This window comes from Danio rerio, chromosome 17, assembly GCF_049306965.1.
Source record: "Danio rerio strain Tuebingen ecotype United States chromosome 17, GRCz12tu, whole genome shotgun sequence".
NCBI classification, from domain to species: Eukaryota; Metazoa; Chordata; class Actinopteri; order Cypriniformes; family Danionidae; genus Danio; species Danio rerio.
Genome location: NC_133192.1, coordinates 28634908 through 28654913, shown reverse-complemented (window position 1 = coordinate 28654913; position 20006 = coordinate 28634908). Strand labels below are relative to the sequence as shown.

Below are 20006 nucleotides of genomic sequence, written 5' to 3'. Positions count from 1 at the left end.
AAAGTTCTTTTTGTATGTTTTGTAATTCAGACACAACAAGAAGGGCTTTAGCAGCATTTTCGTCAGTTTACTCAAAATTTAGGGGTGCCCTAACTTTTTCTTATGAAGGGCCAAAAACCAGCTTGGTTGAGGGTGGTGGGTACATTAAAATTGCGATGGTTATGTTCTAATTTAATAAGATTTAAAAATAAAAAAAAAATACTTTAATTGTATTAATTAAATATATTTGTTAAATTCTATAATGAACTTTTTATTAATTTGCTCATCGATGTGCATTGTCCTCTATCTTTGAGTGAAAGCATTTGCATTTGTAAAAATCTGATTTATGCTCAATATTTATTTAAACTGCTTTTTGTAGCTCAACAATGAAAGAAAGAAAAAAAAACAAAAGGTTATGTTAAATTAGAAATGACAATCTCTGTTAAAGACATTCACTCCAACCTTTTCCCTCTCTTCTCAGATGGGATGGTGGGCCAAATCAAAGGTTACCATGGGCCAACTTTGGCCTGCGGGCCCTAGTTTGGGTATCTCTGTACTATATCATAGGTCTCAAACTTACTTCCTGGAGGGCCACAGCTCTGCAGTTTTGCTCCAACCCTGATCAAACACAGCTTTCCCAAAAAAGGAAGGTGTTAACAACTCTTGAACACCTCGATTATTTGGATCAGCTGTGTCTGATAAGGTTTGGAGCAAAACTGTACAGTGCTGTGGCCCTCCAGGAATTGAGTTTGAGATCAATGATCTAGATCAGGGGTGGGCAAACTCGCTCCTGGAGTGCCGATGCCCTGCACAGTTTAGCTCTAACTCTAATTAAACACACCTGCTTATAGATTTCTAGTGATCTTGAAGACACTGATTAGTTTGTTCAGGTGTGTTTGACTAGTGTTGGAACAAAACTCTGCAGGGACACCGGCCCTCGAGGATCAAGTTTGCCCATCCCTGATCTAGATGGTCCAAAGCCTTTAGTTTTGTTTTGATTGTTGACTCTAAAGTAACTGAAATCATTCAGCATATAAAACCATATACAGTCACAATCTGCCTAGAACTGCTTTAGCTGTGCTTTAATCTGATGATAACTGCACACCACAGAATGCTCACTAACCAATCAGAATCAAGCATTCACCAGCTCTGAAGTAGGAGGCTCAATAAATGACATTGTCCACTTTGAATTTTTTTAGAGTAGCAAATAAGAGAAGATTGTTAAAAGATATGAATGTTATTAGTAGAACATATACAATAAAAGCAGATGAGGAGCAGTGGTGACCTGCTGAGCTCCATTTTAGTGGTTTGGTCAGTGAAAAAATAGCTGGGACAGTACAGAGGGAGAATCACTCAGACATGCTTTAAATAACTCTTTAAAAGCCCAATCCATCTGAGATTATAGCCGTTATGAAGGGAGGGACAGGCGGGGGCTGTAAGTGTTGGATTAATAATGTTTTTCCCCAAGCATTCCATTAGTAAAGTTGAGTGGTGCTACAGATGTTACATAGTGATTATAAACAATGAACAGACAAAGAGAGGGAAAACATAAGATTATGGCAAAGGTGACCCTTTACAGATATCGTAGAGTAGAAAACTTTGATTAAATTAAATCTTTTAATTAAACTCTTTAAAATTTTGTTGAATTTTATATGACATTTGCAATCATTGCAACAAGTTTGGGGCTAAATACTTTTAAAAATACAACTAAAGATACTAAATTCAGTTTAAAAAAGCATCACATGTCCATCATATAAGAAGTAAAGCTCATGGGTAGGCATGGGGCGATAACCGTTTTCAAGGTATACTGCTCTTTGGAAAAGTCAAGGTGCTAAAACCGTCAAAATTTTCTGAAAAACCGTTCCCAAGGGATATGGAAGAAGTTTATTAACATTTTTTGTTTGTTTTCTAGCAGAAAAAAATATCCAAAGATGTTATTTTAAATGGTAAAGAAATCTGTGTTTTTGAAACTAATGAAGCAGCTGAAGTCAATGATTTTTTCATTATTTAGCCTGACATGTTTACTGTTCCAAAATATTATAAATCTTTGAAAAATGAAAATACTTTATTTTCAAATAGGAAAGAATTGTTGTTTTTTACCCAGACAATTAAAAAATACTATATTTTAGAGCAGTAATCACAATACCATGATACCGTGAAACTGTGATATTTTTATCCAAGGTTATTATTCCGTCAGAATCTTATACCGGCCCATGCCTACTCATGGGTAACTTTGAAATTATTGATACATACTGTAATATACATAAATCTTACGTAAGATGTCATGTAGTTATATGATTTTTGCCAACAATGACAAGACAATATTTATTAACATATTTAAGAATGCTTTCTTTTGAACAATGTTGTCATACTTGTCCACATATTTGACAAGGGAGGAGATTATAAAGAAGGAATGGGAGAACAGATTGAGAGGAGAGAAGAATGAGAGAGGATTAAAAACAGACAATGTAGGTGAATTGATAGAGATAGGCTACCTTAAAAGCTTTGTATTTTATTCATTCATTATGGATTTAGTCTCGAATAATCCAGCACATCATGGCCTAAATTTTGATGCGAGCTTTCATGTTGACTTTTTGTATATTAATCCAATGAGCAGATTAAAATATAATATGCCCTGTGACTGACAAATTCAAGAGTTCCAATTAAGAATCATTTAAAAATAAAAGTAAGGACCAGGGTGGCCTACTTAGCCTGTGAGCCCAACTAGTCCACTCAGTTAAATGAGACGGGAAAAAACTAAACATATTTGTCTGAAATCCAATTTTAATTTCCACCGTCTTCAAATGCCGTCGATCATTTTCACCGCAGTTCGTTTGTCAAAAATTTAGTGATGACTTGCAAAACACAATTCAGTGGATTTACAAAGAAACACTACCGAACAAGTGAACTGTTTTTAACTGACATAGGATCTGTTTTAGACATCAGAAATCATAGTTAGCCGTGCCCTCTATAACAAATAAAACAAACCTAGAAATGTGCAGATATTATATAATGATATTAGACGATTATCAATTAAATGTGACAGACTTTCTATAAAATTATGAAAGCTTTATGCATGCTATTTTTGTTACATTCAGAATATGTTTTTCAAGCTTGCCCTTATCATCAAACTACTATTTTAAACACTTTCTATTTCCACGACGTCGCGGCAAAACAGCATAAACAACTATGACTTCAGGTACAGATTATGTGCTAATCAGTGTTGAACGCTACCAATGCGAGTTGGAAAACATTTTCACCGTACGCCTAGGCCTACTACTGAGGCAACGTTTCACCTTAGATCTTGAAAATAAACTAGCTGTAGCAAAGTTAATAATGATTAATTATGTACCCTTACCACTTCATAGGAGTGGCTGGTATTTAAACGTTTCTGATGCAGACAGCCAAATTGCTTGTAGCTGCTGGAACCTTGTTGCGTCGCGTGTTTGCTGGGGTATACCTATTTTGCAGTGCACTGATTCAAGATTCAAATGACTCGAAGAAAAGCTTCGTTTGTCTCATCATCACTTTTTTCTTAGAGTTAGCCCAGGGCTACGATGTAAAGACGTGCATTTTTTGTATTTCGCTAGCAGAGAGAATATTTCATATAATATTTAATGTTTATTTTTAATGTTATGCCTTACAATCAGGAAAAAGGCCGCTGTTTCGTGCCTCGGCAGAGTCAGTTGGCATTTCTGTGTGGGGTTTTCTGTTCTCCCCGTGTTTGCGTGGGTTTATTCCGAGTGCTCCGGTTTCCCCCACAATCTAAAGACATGCAATTGGGTAAGCTAAATATAATATTCATTCCGCTGTGGTTACACCTGATTCATAAAAGGACTTAGCCGAAAAGAAAATGAATGAATAATGAATAAATTAGTTTTTGACCATATATCACACAGACAAGAAAACCTGTTCTAGATTATCAGAACACAAGTGAGATTTTCACTTTCAAGTTCATTAGATTTTGATCCTTTTTAGCCAAAAACAAGATAATGCCGTTTTTAATCAGTGAATAATCTTATTTTTTATCTCATGTCTTGTAAAATTATACACCTTAAAAATGTTACTTTTGTTAGTGGTTATTTTCCTCACTATTCATGCTTTGTTTGACCTCTGGGCAAAACAAGACATAAAACATTTTTTATTTTATTTTTTTTAATAGAAAGGCATCAGGATGCAGATTCTTTTAATTCAGCCCCTTAACTGTAAAAGCGCAGAGTGTTCATTTACACCCATTTACCAGAAAACACCACCCCTCCCAACATCTTCACAGGAGAAACAAACACATACACAGTAATACAACCGAATGCTGTGACTACCAGCAAATAAAGACTTTTTTTTCTTAAAGGAAAGACAAAGAAATCACAATTAACTTTTTTTTTTTTTAAAGATTAAAGTCGAATACCACAAAAAGAGCAATTAAAGTTTGGAAAAAACAGAAAGCACAACTACAAACACAAACTCTGTTTTTCTTTTAACACTTTGTTTACAATTTCAAATTCTGTTCCAGTTATTGTTTTTAAAGAGATTTGATTTAAATGACTAATCCCAAAGGAAATAATGGTGCAGCCGTAACACCAAAAACATGAAAGAACTATTTAAAATGTAGATGATTGTTTTTCTCAAAATTTTCCTACGGGTTTTTGATACATGACTATTTTTTTTAATGTGTGATTTTTAAAAGATGGTTTGTTTTATTTATTTATTATTATTATTATTATTTAGGAACACAGGTTTCGAAGTTCCACATAAGAGTGTGGTGTGTGTCCAAGAATCAAGTTTTATTTACTGCGGACCAAATTTTAAGAATCAAAAGAAAAAAAAAGAAACAAACAATATATAAACCCAAAAGAAAATCTCAAGGAACTGCAAATTAGTCTTCCAAGTTTTGACATCATGACTGCATCACTTTACATTCTTGTCAGCATTTACTCATCCTCACATCATTCCAACCATAAAACACTTTGTATTTTTAGCATTATGTTATGCTTTCATTTTAGATTGAATATAAATGATTCCTGGTCCCTTTCATTTGTATTCAAAAGTACAGCGTGAACATGTCTCTTAGTATCTTCAAAAATTAAACAAATGTCAGAGGATTGGAAAAACATGTAGTGACTAAATGATTACCATTATCATTTTATGGATTTCTTTAATTTCAATAATCAGATCTTAAATCTTTTGTTAATCTTTATATTGGAGTAAACAAATGTTTAAACAATTCAAAAATTCTAGTGAGGAAAATGCAAAACAATACTGCAAGCACATCTTAAAACATTGAAGACGAGTTTGACTGGGTGCAATACTTGAGCAAGACAAGGCTTCATGAATTTGCAAGGCATCGCTAAGAACAGCCTGAGCACAAAATAGTGGATATTTCCAGCACGCTGGGCTTCTGAACAGAGAGAGAACAAAGAATAGGACAGACAGGATAAAAAATATACACAATCATTAAATCTTTTTTTTGTTTCTCAGCGGTCATATTTATACATCTTGTGCTCTGTGTGCCTTTATAAAATAACTTCTCTTTAAGCAAAACAACAACAACAAAATCAAAACACACAGGAGACAGCAGTCAATATCCAGAAAAAGCACTGGTCTAAACAAGAGCAACATTTTTTTCATGCCAGAAGCTTTAGATGTCATCTCACATTCAGACTTTTTTTCTTGTTTGCTTTAATAAACACAAAAGGAGACATTTTCTGAACAGTCTTCACCAGTGCTGATACGTTCACGAAACGAAAGTGCTGAGTTGGGGGAAAACAAGACAGCATTGTACAAATCCATGCAGAGAGCACTTCCAGTATGATAGTCGTGTGAACATTCTCACCGGATCCTCATGGAAGATATTTTTTACTTTAGTCATTCATCTGGGTGAAATCTTATACTGGAACATCTTTATTTCTCCCGAGCTTTCAGAAAGAGGGCCTACAAAAGTGAACTACTGACAAAAAAAACAAAAAAAAAAGTTGAAAGGCTTTCAAAAAAGACATATTGTACACAAAACAACATGACAATCCAGATCGAACAAAATACAGAGATAAAAAAAATATAAGCAAATCAAACAAAAAACTGAGGATGAAAAAAAAAGTGTTGATATTTAGCAATTACAGTACCAAGACATAAATGCACTGGGAATATCATCTACTTTTTAACAGAATCCTTTACCTGCTTCTTTGAAATTGGACGCACAAAAAACTAAACAAATACAAACACATTTACTCCTAAGGGAGTCTGGAACCCTCACTGACCACGCCCCTCAAACTTCATCAGCCAATCAGCTCCCTTGCCTAGTGTGCTTGACAGCTTCCCTCCTGTGCTGATGTCATGGGCAGGTTCAAGTGACCGTCTTTAGTCTGTAGAGCTTCAGTGTGGTTTTTTTCATCCATCCATCTGTCCGTCCGTCTGTCCATCCATCCGGTCCACAACTGCATTCAGTCAGGAATACTTCTCCTCTTCTCTACAGAGAGGTGGAAGGGAGCTTTTTCACCCGTCTCTGAGCTAAGAATGAGGACTCGATTGGCTTCAGCTCAGGAGGTGGTTGGGAACTCTTCAGTGCCGAGTATGTCGCGGCCATCGCACCCTGTGCAGAGAGAGTAATCAAATAATACACCATCATTTATGGTAAAAAAAACAAGTCACTATAAAATGCGAAAGCAGTAAAGGCTCAATTATATTTGTGTTTGCAACGAACGTGCTGAGCAAAGTAGCCAATCACAAACATATCTTCTGTACTTTTGAGCAAAGCGGCCAATCAGAGGTGTTTTTACATTTTATACATTATTTGTTTTTGTATGAAAAGTTTTATGTGACTGAAACATCTCAAAGTGTTGATACAATGTAAATATTACATTTAATGTACAGTGTAAACAAAAAGATTATAACAAGGGTTTGTGATTTTTTTTGGCCGCTTTTTTATTTAGCAACAAAATAAATAAAGGTTGTGTCGGTACATTAGCTGGTTTAAGCCTTTCAGGATTGAATAAATAATAACTGCTTGTAGGCAGTGTTGGGAACATTCATTTTAAATATTAATTAGTTATAGTTACTACTTCTCACAAATAGTTAGTAACCGAGTTACATAATTATAACAGTAACTAATTACCAGAGGAAGTAACTATTGTGTTACTTTAAAAAGTCAATTTTTTCAAATGACTATAAAATAAAAATAAAACATTGGGTATCACTTTATTTTAATGGTCCCTTTAACACATTTTTGTGGATTTTTAAATAACATTGCATCTACATACCAACTAATTTTCATTAGACTATAAGTAGACTGTTAGGTTGGGGTTAGGGTTAGTGTCAGTGTAAGTTGACGTACTTGCAAAGTTTTTTATAGTCAGTTGAATGTCTGTTGAAGGAGCAGTATCAGCAGATATTAAGCAGACAGTCTACTAATACTCAAATGATAATTAGTTGGCTTGTAGTTGCAATGCAACTTTTAGTCAACAAAATGTGCAATAGAGACCATCAAATTAAACTCTTACCAAACACTGTTCACTAATCTACACTAGATATTATTTTGTTAAATTCTGTCTGAGTAATAAGTGTTTACGGTGGAGAATTTTAAGTTTTATTTGTTTTGACGTCACGGCTTCATCTCCTCCTTTGGTAGCAGAGTTCACATTATCTAATTTTGTGGCAGCATGTGACGCTGTGAGGTGCTTCATTAGATTAGAATTACTTGTCACCGATGCAGAGAGACTATATTTTTCTGGGCATAAGTTGCATGATACATAAACATTCCTGCCTTTCACCTCAACGAGGGAAAAGTGGTGTTTATATATCTAGTTTGCAAACGTTACCTTTAAACTTGCTGGATTTACCATTGTTCTGACTCCTGGTCATTGATGTGTGCGACTGACTGCGTGTGTTTGTGTGTGAACACCAGCACGACTCTGTCTCTGACTGACAAACAATGCAAATGTACTCTATCTTAGCCAATATTCAGGTTCTCAGACACATTTATCATCATCACCAGTTGGTTATGTGCCTCGCCCCAGCCCTGAACACACACACAGACACACCGCGCAGAAAAAGAGAGGTCCTATGGCTGGCTGAGAGACGCTGCTCGCATGAAAACTATGGTAACGGACATTTTATTGTCAGTAACGGTAACAGCGTTATAACGGGAGAAACAGTAGTTCATTTGATTACTCATTACTGGAAAAAAGTATCGCTGTTAGTAACGTAAGTTATTTATGGTGTCGTTATTCACATAACTGCCCATAGATCAAGAAAAGTCCCTGTCTTAAGATGGTTCCCCCGAAAATCGCCATCATCCTTGACTTGTTTCAAACCTTTTTGAGTTTTTTTTTTTTTTGTGCCTCAGAAACTTTGTCTCTCTCCATGGACATTTATACTGCCAGCCACATTACAAACAGCTCTTAAAGTCTAAAGGGAATCTGGAGGAGGGATTCGGTCAGAGTGAATTACGCAATCTTAAAAAAACACAAAACATTTTTTTAAAGAAATCTGAAAACCTGTAACCACTGACTTCAACAGTATTTGTTTTTCCTTTAATAGAAGTGAATGGTTACAGGTTTACAACTTACTTCAAAATATCTTCTTTTGTTCAACAGAAAAAAAGACACTCAAAGATTTGGAACAACTTGAGTGTTAATAAATGTTAAGTAAATGTTCATTTTTGAGTGAACTATCCCTTTACCAAGAGATTCAATGAATCATTCATTCAAATGATTTGTTTAAAAAAGCTGCTTCTTTTAGAAAGTAAACCTATGTAATGTAAATCCTTTGTCATAAAATGACAATTAATCAGTATTTTAGGGCTGCACTGTAATCCTTAAATAGAATATTTTACCATCAACCTTCCATGCTTGGCCCTTACATAATTACAGTTTTCTAGAGCACTCTACCCTAAGTTTAGAAGCACCCTCAAAAACTGATTTCTTTCTGGAACCGGGCATGCATGCTGCATATAAATAGTGCAAAATCCTCAAGGCGGGGATACCTTGACAAGCTTAGCATCCTGATGTTGTAGCTGGCTGTTGGGAAGTTTGTCTCTCTGAACGATCCATGGATGTTTCAGCACCTGCCTGGCTGTGAGCCGCTGGTGAGGGTCCACATGGAGCATCTTTGAGACCAAATCCTGTAGAGAAAAGCATGTGTGTGAGAAAACACCTCCCTTCAAAGCAGTCTGGATGAATGGGGATTGGCCTACTTTGGCAGCATCAGACACTGCGTCCCAGTTGCCACCCGTCAGAGTAAAGCGTCCACTCCCTATCCGGCTCAGGATCTCTTCTGGAGTGTCTTCTGGTCCATTGGCAAATGGCGTAAACCTGGAACAAGTAACAACCGAAAAGAAAGTGGTTGTGGATGTGTTGCAAAGATATTTACAAAAATGGAAGTGAATGAGCATCTTCTCACCCAGCAATCATAGTGTATAGTAATACGCCGAGACTCCAAATGTCACAGCCTTCATCATAGCCCTGTCTCTTCAGTACCTGCAAAAGGACAACAGTTGTTACTGAAAAAATTAAAAATCCACATCACACTGATCCCACAGAATCTGAAGTCATTTAGCCAGTAATAATTTCCAATACAGAAGCCAAGATAGTTGTAAAATCTTAACCCTTGTGCACTGTTCAAATTGACTACCCTTTTTGTTGTTAGGGATAAACACATCAACTGAATTAAACTGCTGTAAAATGCATCAGATAAATATGTTTAAAATTTTTTTTTTTTGCATAAAACCTGTTAATCAACTTCAGTCCTGATCAGGACTACTAAATTGTTTTTAAATTTAGATTTTTACCACTAAATTTCCAAATTGATAAATGATGTCACTGATTTGGTGAAAAACCACACAAAATGACATATTTTTAATATAAAAAGTAATTGTGAACTGCATTTTTTAAACCTTTTATTACAGTCTTTGACAAGTGAACGATTAGTAACACATTTGGGTTTGATGCATTGGTAGATTTAAATTTTTTTCTCCCTAATTTACTGTTGGTGGCTGTTGTTGCCCCATTGACTTCCATTATAACCACATTTGAAGGTTTATAAATACACAGTCTTTGTTTTTGTTTACTCCATGTAGTTCTGAGAGCCGAGATGCATATTTTTATTTTCTTGGACACATCAAGGTAAGTGCGTAAAGGTCACTCTCTCACACATGCACGTACACATACAATTTTTTTATTTGCTGTTATACTCCATTTAAACTCCAGGAACTACGTTTCTTTGCAGGCCTATCTAAAGTGTTAATTGTATTAACAGATGGCCAACGGTAAAAATGACAAATTTGATCTCGTCCCAACATGAGAAGCCACCAACAATAAAAAATGCATGATTATGAGGGTGTCATAGTTTTGTAATAAAAATGGTTATAACAGAAGTCAATGGAGCAAAACAGCCACCAACAGTAAATTAGGGAGAAAAAATGAAAATCAATCAAATACAAATGCATCAAAGGCAATGTTGTTTCACATTTCCAAGACTGTGATAAAAGGTTTAAAAAAGGTTAAGATAGGTAAAAAAAATCTAGAGAACAATTACTTTTTATATACATCATTTTTATATAATTTATATAATACGTCATTTTGTGTGCTTTTCACCAAACCAGTGACATCATTTATCAATTTGGCAATTAGAGAGTTAAAATCCTGTAATTTTCTAAGCAATTTAGTAGTTTTAATCAGGACTGAGGTTGATTAACAGATTTATGCAAAAACAAAACAAAAGGGTAGTCTATTTGCCCAGAGTGTATGTTGCGTTTTTTTTAATTTGTTGTTTTTTTTTTTATTCATAGCATTTTCTCAAAATATGTGTCAAAATAAGACTTCTCAACAAGTTTTTAGTGGAATCCCTCTATACAGCATTCCCTGCTCCATTGTGAGAACAACTGCTCACCTCAGGTGCTACGAAATTGGCAGTATAGCAAGGCGTCATGAGGAGGCCATTATCAGCACGAAGCTGCTTGGCAAAGCCAAAATCACAAATGCGCAGAGATTCAGGATTTCCAGACTCATCAACATACAGAATATTACTGGGCTTCAGGTCCCTGTGCACAACCTGCAGGACAAAAGAACTTACATTGAACTACAATGAATTCACAAACAACTGCAAACCTACCTGCCATTTTAAAAATTCAAGAGGCATTAATGCACAGTAAAAAAAAAACTAAGAATTAAATTTAGAGTTACATGTTATTGAATAAATATGTCTCTAATGGGTAAATTACTACATATATATTACCACATGATCACAAATAAAGGATAGCTTAAGGTAGTCAAAGTTTTTATTTTTTTTATAAGTTATTCATTAGCCCCTTTCACACAGAAATACCGGTAAATATCTGGAAAATTACTAAATAAAGTTTACCGGTAAATTCTAAATGTGAATGCGCTTTTTCCTGCAAATCCAACAAATTTACCGCTATTTTCAAAAAAGGCCTGTTCACACATGATCCCTTTCCAGAAAACTGCTGGTTATTTTCCAGAAAAGTCTACATCTGTGAAAGTAGCTAATGTCTTCTCTTTTTGGGAACATGTTTAAATCAAAAGTCCATCTGTCTAACAATCATAAGAAATCCAATAAAACATGTTTAGTGTTGCAAAAGCCCCAGTCACTTTTTACTATAATATTGGGCTAAGATTTCAAGTAAGAGTGTTTTAATTGAATTGAATTGAGTCAACTTTTCGTTTTTCAAACACGGCTATAATGCACTCTATAAAAAGCTACAGGATGATATTTGCCCTAAGAACTCTATCTCTCGTGGTTCTTCTGGGAAAAAAACATCAACACACAATTTATTGAATCACATTAAACGTTGTAAATAGCGGAGAGGGAACAGAGAGGAGTGGAATAGAAGAGGGCACACGGTAGAGCCTTGGGGATCACCCTCAGAAAGAAAAGGAAAAGCAAAGCTGTGAATCATACTAACAAATTCTGTGCTTGTGTCAAGTTAATCTCCAAGATAAATGTGAGTGCATTTGTTCATGCAGGTTTTCTCACCCCTTGAGAGTGCAGGTATTCCACAGTCTTTGTGATAGTGTGCAGCACAGCACTAGCCTCTCTCTCAGAGAAAAACTTCTGCTTGAGGATCCTGTCCAGCAGCTCACCTCCTCGCATCAACTCAGTGACCAGATAGACCTGCTTCCCATTATCATACACCTACAGCACAATGGGTTTTTGTGTTTAATATAGAGTTGTAACCCAGTAACTCTCTGTATTGTGAAATTTGTCAAATTAAAATAATGCAGAATAAATTTTTTTCCAGAAAATAAAATATATTCTGTTGACTTACATCTTTGAGAGTGATGATGTTGGGATGCTGGCCGTATCTCAGCAGGATCTCAATCTCTTCAGTTGGATCCGTGCTTGTTTTATCAATTACCTTTCAGCATTATACAGAAGCATATTAGTCACTTGAGTACATAAGGCATCTAAAATTATTTTAGTGAGCATATCCTTAATCTTATAACATACAGAGCATTTAAGAGTTAATGTATTCATTAAAATGGTATAAAGGAAATACATTAATACTATTGACCATTTCAATGTGGACATGTTATTGGGCCATGAACATTTCCAGCTTATTATCAAACTATTTCAAAACAGTAACAGGAGGCAGTTCAATCCTAACTTAATGTTAAAACAGCTATCATACCATTATTTATCAATTTGAGACTCTTTTTGGATTCTCAGAAGCTATAGAAATTAAAAATGTAAAACAGAAAATGCGTTGGGACCATTGTTTTTGTTTACATCCCTCAAAATGGTATATAGTACTGTCTGTGTAGTATTCAATAAATGTATCTAAAATACAGATTTATTTATTTTTTGGTCCAAATTTTTCAGAATTATTACCATTACATCATTTTATAAAAGGCACAACAACATGGGAAGAGGATAAGATAATGAGTCTCTAACCTTCACTGCGTACTCTGTGTTGGTTACTTTGTGTATGCAGCGTTTGCAGACAGAGAAAGAGCCCATGCCGATGTCCTCCTTCATCACATATCCGTCACTGAACAAAATGTTCTTACCGTGAAGCTGCTGCTTGGAGACAGGTATACAACAGAGAATAGAGCATAAGAACAGTTTGCACCTAATGTCTCACACACACAGATGGCTTTGTACAGCTGACTATAGACTTATATTGTTTGTTTATTGACCTAACAATGATTTCAAACCCTAAACTATTATATTATAAACCTATCCTAAACTATTACAGAAACCTTTTTTGCCATTTACATTATGTGAAAAAATATATTTCTGGTGATCTCTGTGTCAAAATGTCAGGTTTTACTATTCTTGAGGAAACATCTGAACAAAACACAGCATGTTGGATTTCAATGTTTTAGGATTTCCCACAGATGTAATGATTTATGTACATTTCAAGCAAGACATTAGGTCTGATTTATAAGCTAATTTCTTCATATGGAACACAATAATGTCCCTGCAACAAAAATGTTAATTATTTTTGGGACCTTTGATCAAATAATACAAATAAACACAATAATTTCATGCTTTCACAAAGAGACACAATATCAATATTAAACAGAAATCTGATTTCACCAAAACAGAGTGAAGCCATTAACAGCTTTTACATACCCCCACCCCCCAGTGACACCCTACATCAAAATGTACTCATGTTATCATGCCCGTTAAACCACATTAAACTGAATTCTACATAAATCAAATAGAAAAGGTGGAAATACTGCTCTCTAGTGGTCACCGTTGCAAATACACATAAATCAAATGACATGACAATGCAAGTTCAAGAAACGAATCTGGGTTTAAAACAAACTCTAACCCAAGTAAATAATTTGTTTATTAGTTGTTTAAAAAAACAGTTTTAAACATAAAATGTAAAACATTAGATCTACTGTATTTATAACCAGCAAGAAAGCTATAGCATTTGTTTATTCTAGTATTTTTACTTTAAAGTGGTTCTAATACTGCCCTTAGATGAGATGTAAAGATGAATCTGTGGAAGAAAACTAATGTGTATCAGTATGTTAGATTTTACAGATGTCTTTTAGTGACATTATACCAACACAAATTAACCAGACTTTACCTCCTTGGGAAGTATTTTTGTTTTCTTCTGACATGGGATATTGCTATCCTAAGATATTGTTTGAGGGAGTTTAGAAACAGTGCTTACAGATGCAGAGAAGAATATTATGCAGGAAGCTTACTGTTGAAAGCATAAGTGAACCACTTTAAATGACCATGAGAAGAAAATTGGACACACTGTAATGAGACTAAATGCTTAATTATTCTCTGTGGTAATTAAAAGCACGCCACTGATTAACTTAAGCTTAACCTGAACTGATTAGCCTCATCAAACAGCATCTTAAAAGTTGTCAGGGAATCTTTTTAAGCACCACAGCACAATGTAATTCTTGTTATTCATTTTATTAGTTCCTTTATCACTGACCTGCACCACAGGGTGTGGAGGGGGTTTTGAGGGCTCTTCTTTGCCCTCCTCCTCCAGCATCGCCGTGGCAACAAAGCTGAAGCCCCTAAAAAGCTGATGGGCCCCAGCGCTGGGGGGAACACCAGGGGAATCTGAAAAAAAGAAAAACCAGAGAAACCATGAAGCTGAAACTCCATATCAAATCTACTGGCATGAAAACTCAATCTTCTGTCCTATGACTAGCTTATTTATGAAAAGACCACAGGAACTATTAAAGGGATGGTTAACCCAGAAATGAAAATCCCATAACACAAAAGGAGATGCTGAGAAGAATGTTCATACTGCAGTTTTAAATACACTAAAAGTGAATGGAGACCATGACTATCTAGGAAACTTTTACTAAATAAAAAAATATTGTCAGATATTTTATCAATATTTACAGAAAATGTGTATAATTATTTTGTCTAGAAAAAAAAACATGTTGGATAAGTGATTGTCACATTTTAATATTTATTTCAGAAATAATGTTTAATAGGCTACCAGTAGTTGTACCTGTAAAATCAAGTTGAGACTTAAGACATTTTTAAGACCATCATAAATGAAATTTTAGAATAAACGCTGAGGAGTTTTTCCTAATGGCCCAAATTATAGTTTTTTTACCTATTAAAAATAAAATTTAATACATTTAATAGTAATAATAATAATACTAATTATAATAATACTAATAATACTATTTCTAAGCAACATGTTTCAAATGATGTCTCAAATCAAGCAAGCTCCAGTTGTATACATGAATCTGTTTTCAACATAACCTTTCTTTAATATAAAATAAAAAAAGTTGTAAAAATGTTTTAAAATTATAAAAAACTGAATGTATGCAAAAATATCTGTTCGGGTCAGTGTCCTCAGCAGTAAATACAGTAAATGGAGAACTAATTAACAAATATTATGTAAAGTTAAAAATAACATTTTTAAATAAAAAGTTATAAGTTTTATTGAGGTGAAATGTTGGCCAGATTGTTGGCAGTGATGGCCAGACTGTGTAGCTATACATGAACAAAGGGAAAAAAGTTAGGACCTACAACACAATATTTCAGCAAATATTTAACTTTTTAGGGCCTGAAATTAGTTTTTTTAAGATTTAAGACATTTTAAGACTGTTTAAGACCCCGCGGACCCCCTGAAACAAAAACAGAAATAGTTGCAACATCTACAACATTTATTTTAACCATCAAAAAAACAAAAAAACAAAAACAAAACCAAATATACAAAAATTCTTGTATCTTATTAATTTAGTACAAATCCAACGTGTGTCTTCACTGAATGTTTTGCCAGCTAAATTCATTTTGTTTAAAGTCTCTTAGGAACAGAAGTCACATCATACAGTGCTCAGCATAATAGAGTACACCTCATTTTAAAAATGAATATTTTTGCCCAGTTATCAGTGAATATAGGTCATAAACTTTGGTGCATTTAAACAAAACAGTTTTTAAACAGATACATTTATTAAAAAAAATATTTTAGTCACCAAACATATTTAGAAAAACAAAGATAATAGAATTAAATTCAGGCAAAATATTGCAAAAATAAATTACAACCTACAAGATTTCGACAACATTTTAAACATTTCTGGGATTTTTAATGTTTTATTTAATAATTTTCTCTAACATATAAATTTAGGCTGCTAATCTACGTTATTATTATTATTAAGTTATTATATTATACTAGCTCCAGATTTGACTGACTAAACTAATGTATATGCAAAAATATAATAATTTAAAGCATCCAATAGAAAATACTCATTTAAATGAGAGCTTTGTGAGGGATGTACTTATATATGCTAAGCACTGTATTTGAGGGGATAAAACATGAATCCATCCCTTAATGATATGATAGCATGGATTATGAAGACTTGCAAAAGCCTCTGGGTTATGATATTGTTCATCCTATTTGGAGTTTGACAGCCCCTTGTCCCCATCCACATTTATAATATAAAAACGCAGTATTCCTTCATGCATTCCACCAAACCTCCTATTGTTTTACACAGACAATGCAAATCAATGGGTTTTGAAAACCTGAGGATGAGAACTATCCCATTTAACTCCACAACAACATGTTTAATTGATTGGCCATACTATATATGTTTAGACTGGTTTAACTATTCTCACAACAGCCCCCTCAAAAAAGTACTACGAGTCATACAGAGTTTGATCACAGATAACAAAACTTACCTTTAGGTGTACGAGACGTGAACTCTGAGTCAAAGTAAAAGGTGTCGTCTGGTCTGGCCACTGCTGGCTTAAATGGGGGTTTTATCTCTCGTCTGAAAAGTTTCTGAAAATGATTAAAAGACTGTTACGTTCAGCTGCTGTAAAAGAATTGCTTTCATAAGTTATAGGAATTTAAAGTCTGTACTTACATTCCAGTCAATTGTCATGAAGAATGAATGGCGTTTGATTTCCTCAGCACCGTCTGATCCAGAACCTGTTAACAGTTCATGTATGAGTAAAACTAGAATCAATAATCTCTTAAAGGGATAGTTCACACAATAATGAAAATCCCCTTACTCAAGCAGTTCTAAACTTTTATGAATTTCTTTCTTCTGTCGAATAAAACAAGATATTCTGAAGAATGTTGGGGAAAAGCATCCACAGTAGGATAAGAAAAATACTATGGATGACAAAGGCTGTTTTTTTCCCCAACATTCTTCAGTTTACCGTCCAGTGTGTGGAGGATTAGTCAATTTTTGGGTGAGCTATCCCTTTAAGGCCAAAGTAAAATTTTGTTTTTTCACATGCATTAGTGACTGCATATTCTGGGCATGATCCACTTTTCTAAACAAGCAGAAATTATTTAATCACTCATATGGTTTTTATAAAGACATGTCTAATGTCTTAAAAGAATAATACTAATATGCAATGTGTAAAACACTATTGTTTATGCTAATCATATCAAGAATTGCTTATTTCATTGTAAATAAGTATCAGTCTCTAAAGTCAAAAGAAGTGTTTGAGTAGCCCATTACTCTTTCCGACCAACAGAAAGCATCACTAACTGAAAGCATTAATGTAAAAACATCCGCTTCATAGCGATTCAGTTGCACAGGATTCATTTTCTGTATTTTAATGAATTGTTATTTCTGATGTCATCTTTAATGTTTTATTCTCTTCCTGCATGTTAGGTGTGAAGGACAATAACACACAGATACTGACCTAATTCTAATTATATGTCTGTATGTACATAATTATGAAAATATTGAACATAACAAGTATTAGCAGAATAAATTTATTCAAATATACAGTAATAATAAGATTCAACCCTTTGTTATCATAACTGGATTACACTGTATGAATTACCTTCTAAAAATTGCACTTTAATGAGGTTGCAAATAAGTTGCAAAAATACATTTCTTGTTGAAGTACAATTATATAATCTAAAGATTTTAAAGAACTAATCTTAACTGATATGTAATTACACTGAAATTAATCATTTGTTACAAGGTACTTATTGTGTAAATACATGTATTTACATTGTATGTATGCTTGATTAAATATATGGATGTAATAACACTATACCTAAATGTGGAATTAGACTGCTTTCCCATCCCTTGCACATTAAACCATCCCTAAACCTACCCATACTACCAAAATTGACCCTAACATTACCCTCAATAAGACCAAAAGTGTTCTGCAATACATTATGAACACAGGAAGTACATTGTATTTATTTTTTTGAATGTAATTACATGTAGTTAAGCCCACTTAATACAAAGTGGGACCGATTTGATATGTAAAACTGTTCTTGATAGAGTGTGACTAAGCAAAATCTACTTTATATTCAAGCAGTTATCAATACCACTGAAAAAAATACAGCTACTGTACAAAAAATATATACAGTAGCTGCAACAGCAATTTGATAATGTGCTAATGTGCACTTTGACATTTATCGTACATATGCTGAGATGTCTCTGTCTGTAGATCTGATATTATCTTCTGTTTTGAATATGATAAATGCAACTTTTTAATAAGCAGGGGAAATTGCTGACTTTAAATGAATAACCTTTTACTTGAAATTTGCTTCATTGGCTTCAAGTCATAGTGAGTAATCCAGTTCTGTATTATACCGATATATGCCAATATACGCCGTTCAATGGTTCAAGCACAAGATCAAATGTAGTCCTATAAAGATTGTGCATTCAACGGTGCACATATGCTAACATGCACAGAAAAATACACTAAATCAAAATAACAAGCAGTTTATACTGTTTGAGAGGTTACACAAAGCCAAAGAGTATTTACCCAGTCTGTTGGTGGGATTCCTCTTGAACAGAGCCCTCAGTAAACTTTGAGCTTCAGAGCTCAGGAACTGAGGCATCCCCAACCTCGCTCTGAAGAGTCAAGCAAACAGTGATAACGCATTAAATAATATTCTACTAGCTTAACTGTTTAATAATATTTTTGTCACTTTTAGTCACAAATTAAAACTACAAAATTTCAACTAAATTTAAAAATTTTTTTTCTTGAATCTTGCTCTTTTTAAGGCCCAATCTCAATTCTATTTTTGTATTTACACAGTGGCCATGTTCATCAATGTAAACACAAGAATAACATTAGCGTTATACCAGACACTGTAAAAAGCCCATTCCCAGTCTCTAGACTATTCTGACAGGGTATTCGAGTGTCATCGAGTGACAGAATGTTGTGGGACTACTATCCAGGAGTTATTATTAGGGATTATAGATGGCAAAATTTAGAAGTTTTTGTTTAAAAAGCATGACGGTAAAACACGAATGCGGTTATGAATATATTAAAACACGTGCTTGTTTGTCGTGAAAATTCATAATAATGACAAAAATTATTAATTTGTGCATCTCCTGATTTCTGATTGCAGCTTTGCTGCCGTTGTAGCTGGTGTATCCTGGAATTTTTTTTTACCCCATTGTTTCGAGTGGGGTCCTGAAAAATCTCTAATTGAAGGGGTATCTAGCCCTTACCCTTAGCCCTACGCCTTCAAGCTAAAGAGAATTGGGAAACCCCTACCCCTTCACGTGAAGGATAGAATTGGGATTGGGCCTAAATGTTTTATAAAAACATTTATAAAAATGCTGCAAAATAACAATTTTATATTGTATATTTTTTAAATGAAATACTATTGTTAAAATTTTTTAAATCAATATTTTAGTCTTCAGTGTCCCATGATCTGTCAGAAATCATTATAATACTCCGAATTGCTGATCAAGAAAATGTTTTATCATTATAACTGTTAAAATTATTGGGCTGTATAAAGTTTGCGCTTCATAGCCATGATTTATTTAATAGACAAAAGGTTTAAAGAAATATAATTTGTTTTGAACAGAACAGTATACATTTGAAGACAAACTTAGCAGCCTATTCCATTTCAAAGATTTGCCAAGCACCAATTAACAGAGTTTCCCAACACAGTCTTAATTATTAATATCTAATAATCAATTATTTTGTCGTGTTTGCTATAACAAATATGCATATATTATACTAATTATTTTGCAAGATACTATATTCAGCTTCAAGTGCAGTTAAAAGGCTTAACATGTCAGTTAATTTGGAAAGTCATTGGACAACAGTGGGTTGTTTATTGCCAGTCAAAAAATATTTCATAA

General features: G+C 34.0%; 1 protein-coding gene across 5 annotated transcripts in view; it reads right to left on the bottom strand.

The window, feature by feature from the left end:
• Positions 1 to 4149: 4149 nt before the first annotated feature.
• rps6ka1 (ribosomal protein S6 kinase a, polypeptide 1) overlaps positions 4150 to 20006 on the bottom strand; it is a 105614-nt gene continuing 89757 nt past the window's right edge. For 4 of the 5 annotated variants that reach the window (XM_068214459.2, XM_068214461.2, XM_068214462.2 and 1 more), the window contains 12 exons: positions 18670 to 18758; positions 16791 to 16855; positions 16603 to 16705; positions 14393 to 14523; positions 12880 to 13005; positions 12254 to 12343; positions 11962 to 12120; positions 10858 to 11019; positions 9370 to 9446; positions 9164 to 9281; positions 8954 to 9091; positions 5115 to 6562 (listed from right to left, as the gene is read on the bottom strand). In XM_068214459.2, the coding sequence (XP_068070560.2) occupies positions 6440 to 6562; positions 8954 to 9091; positions 9164 to 9281; positions 9370 to 9446; positions 10858 to 11019; positions 11962 to 12120; positions 12254 to 12343; positions 12880 to 13005; positions 14393 to 14523; positions 16603 to 16705; positions 16791 to 16855; positions 18670 to 18758 (1381 nt within the window). In that variant the 3' untranslated portion in view covers positions 5115 to 6439. 5 annotated transcript variants of the gene reach the window in all.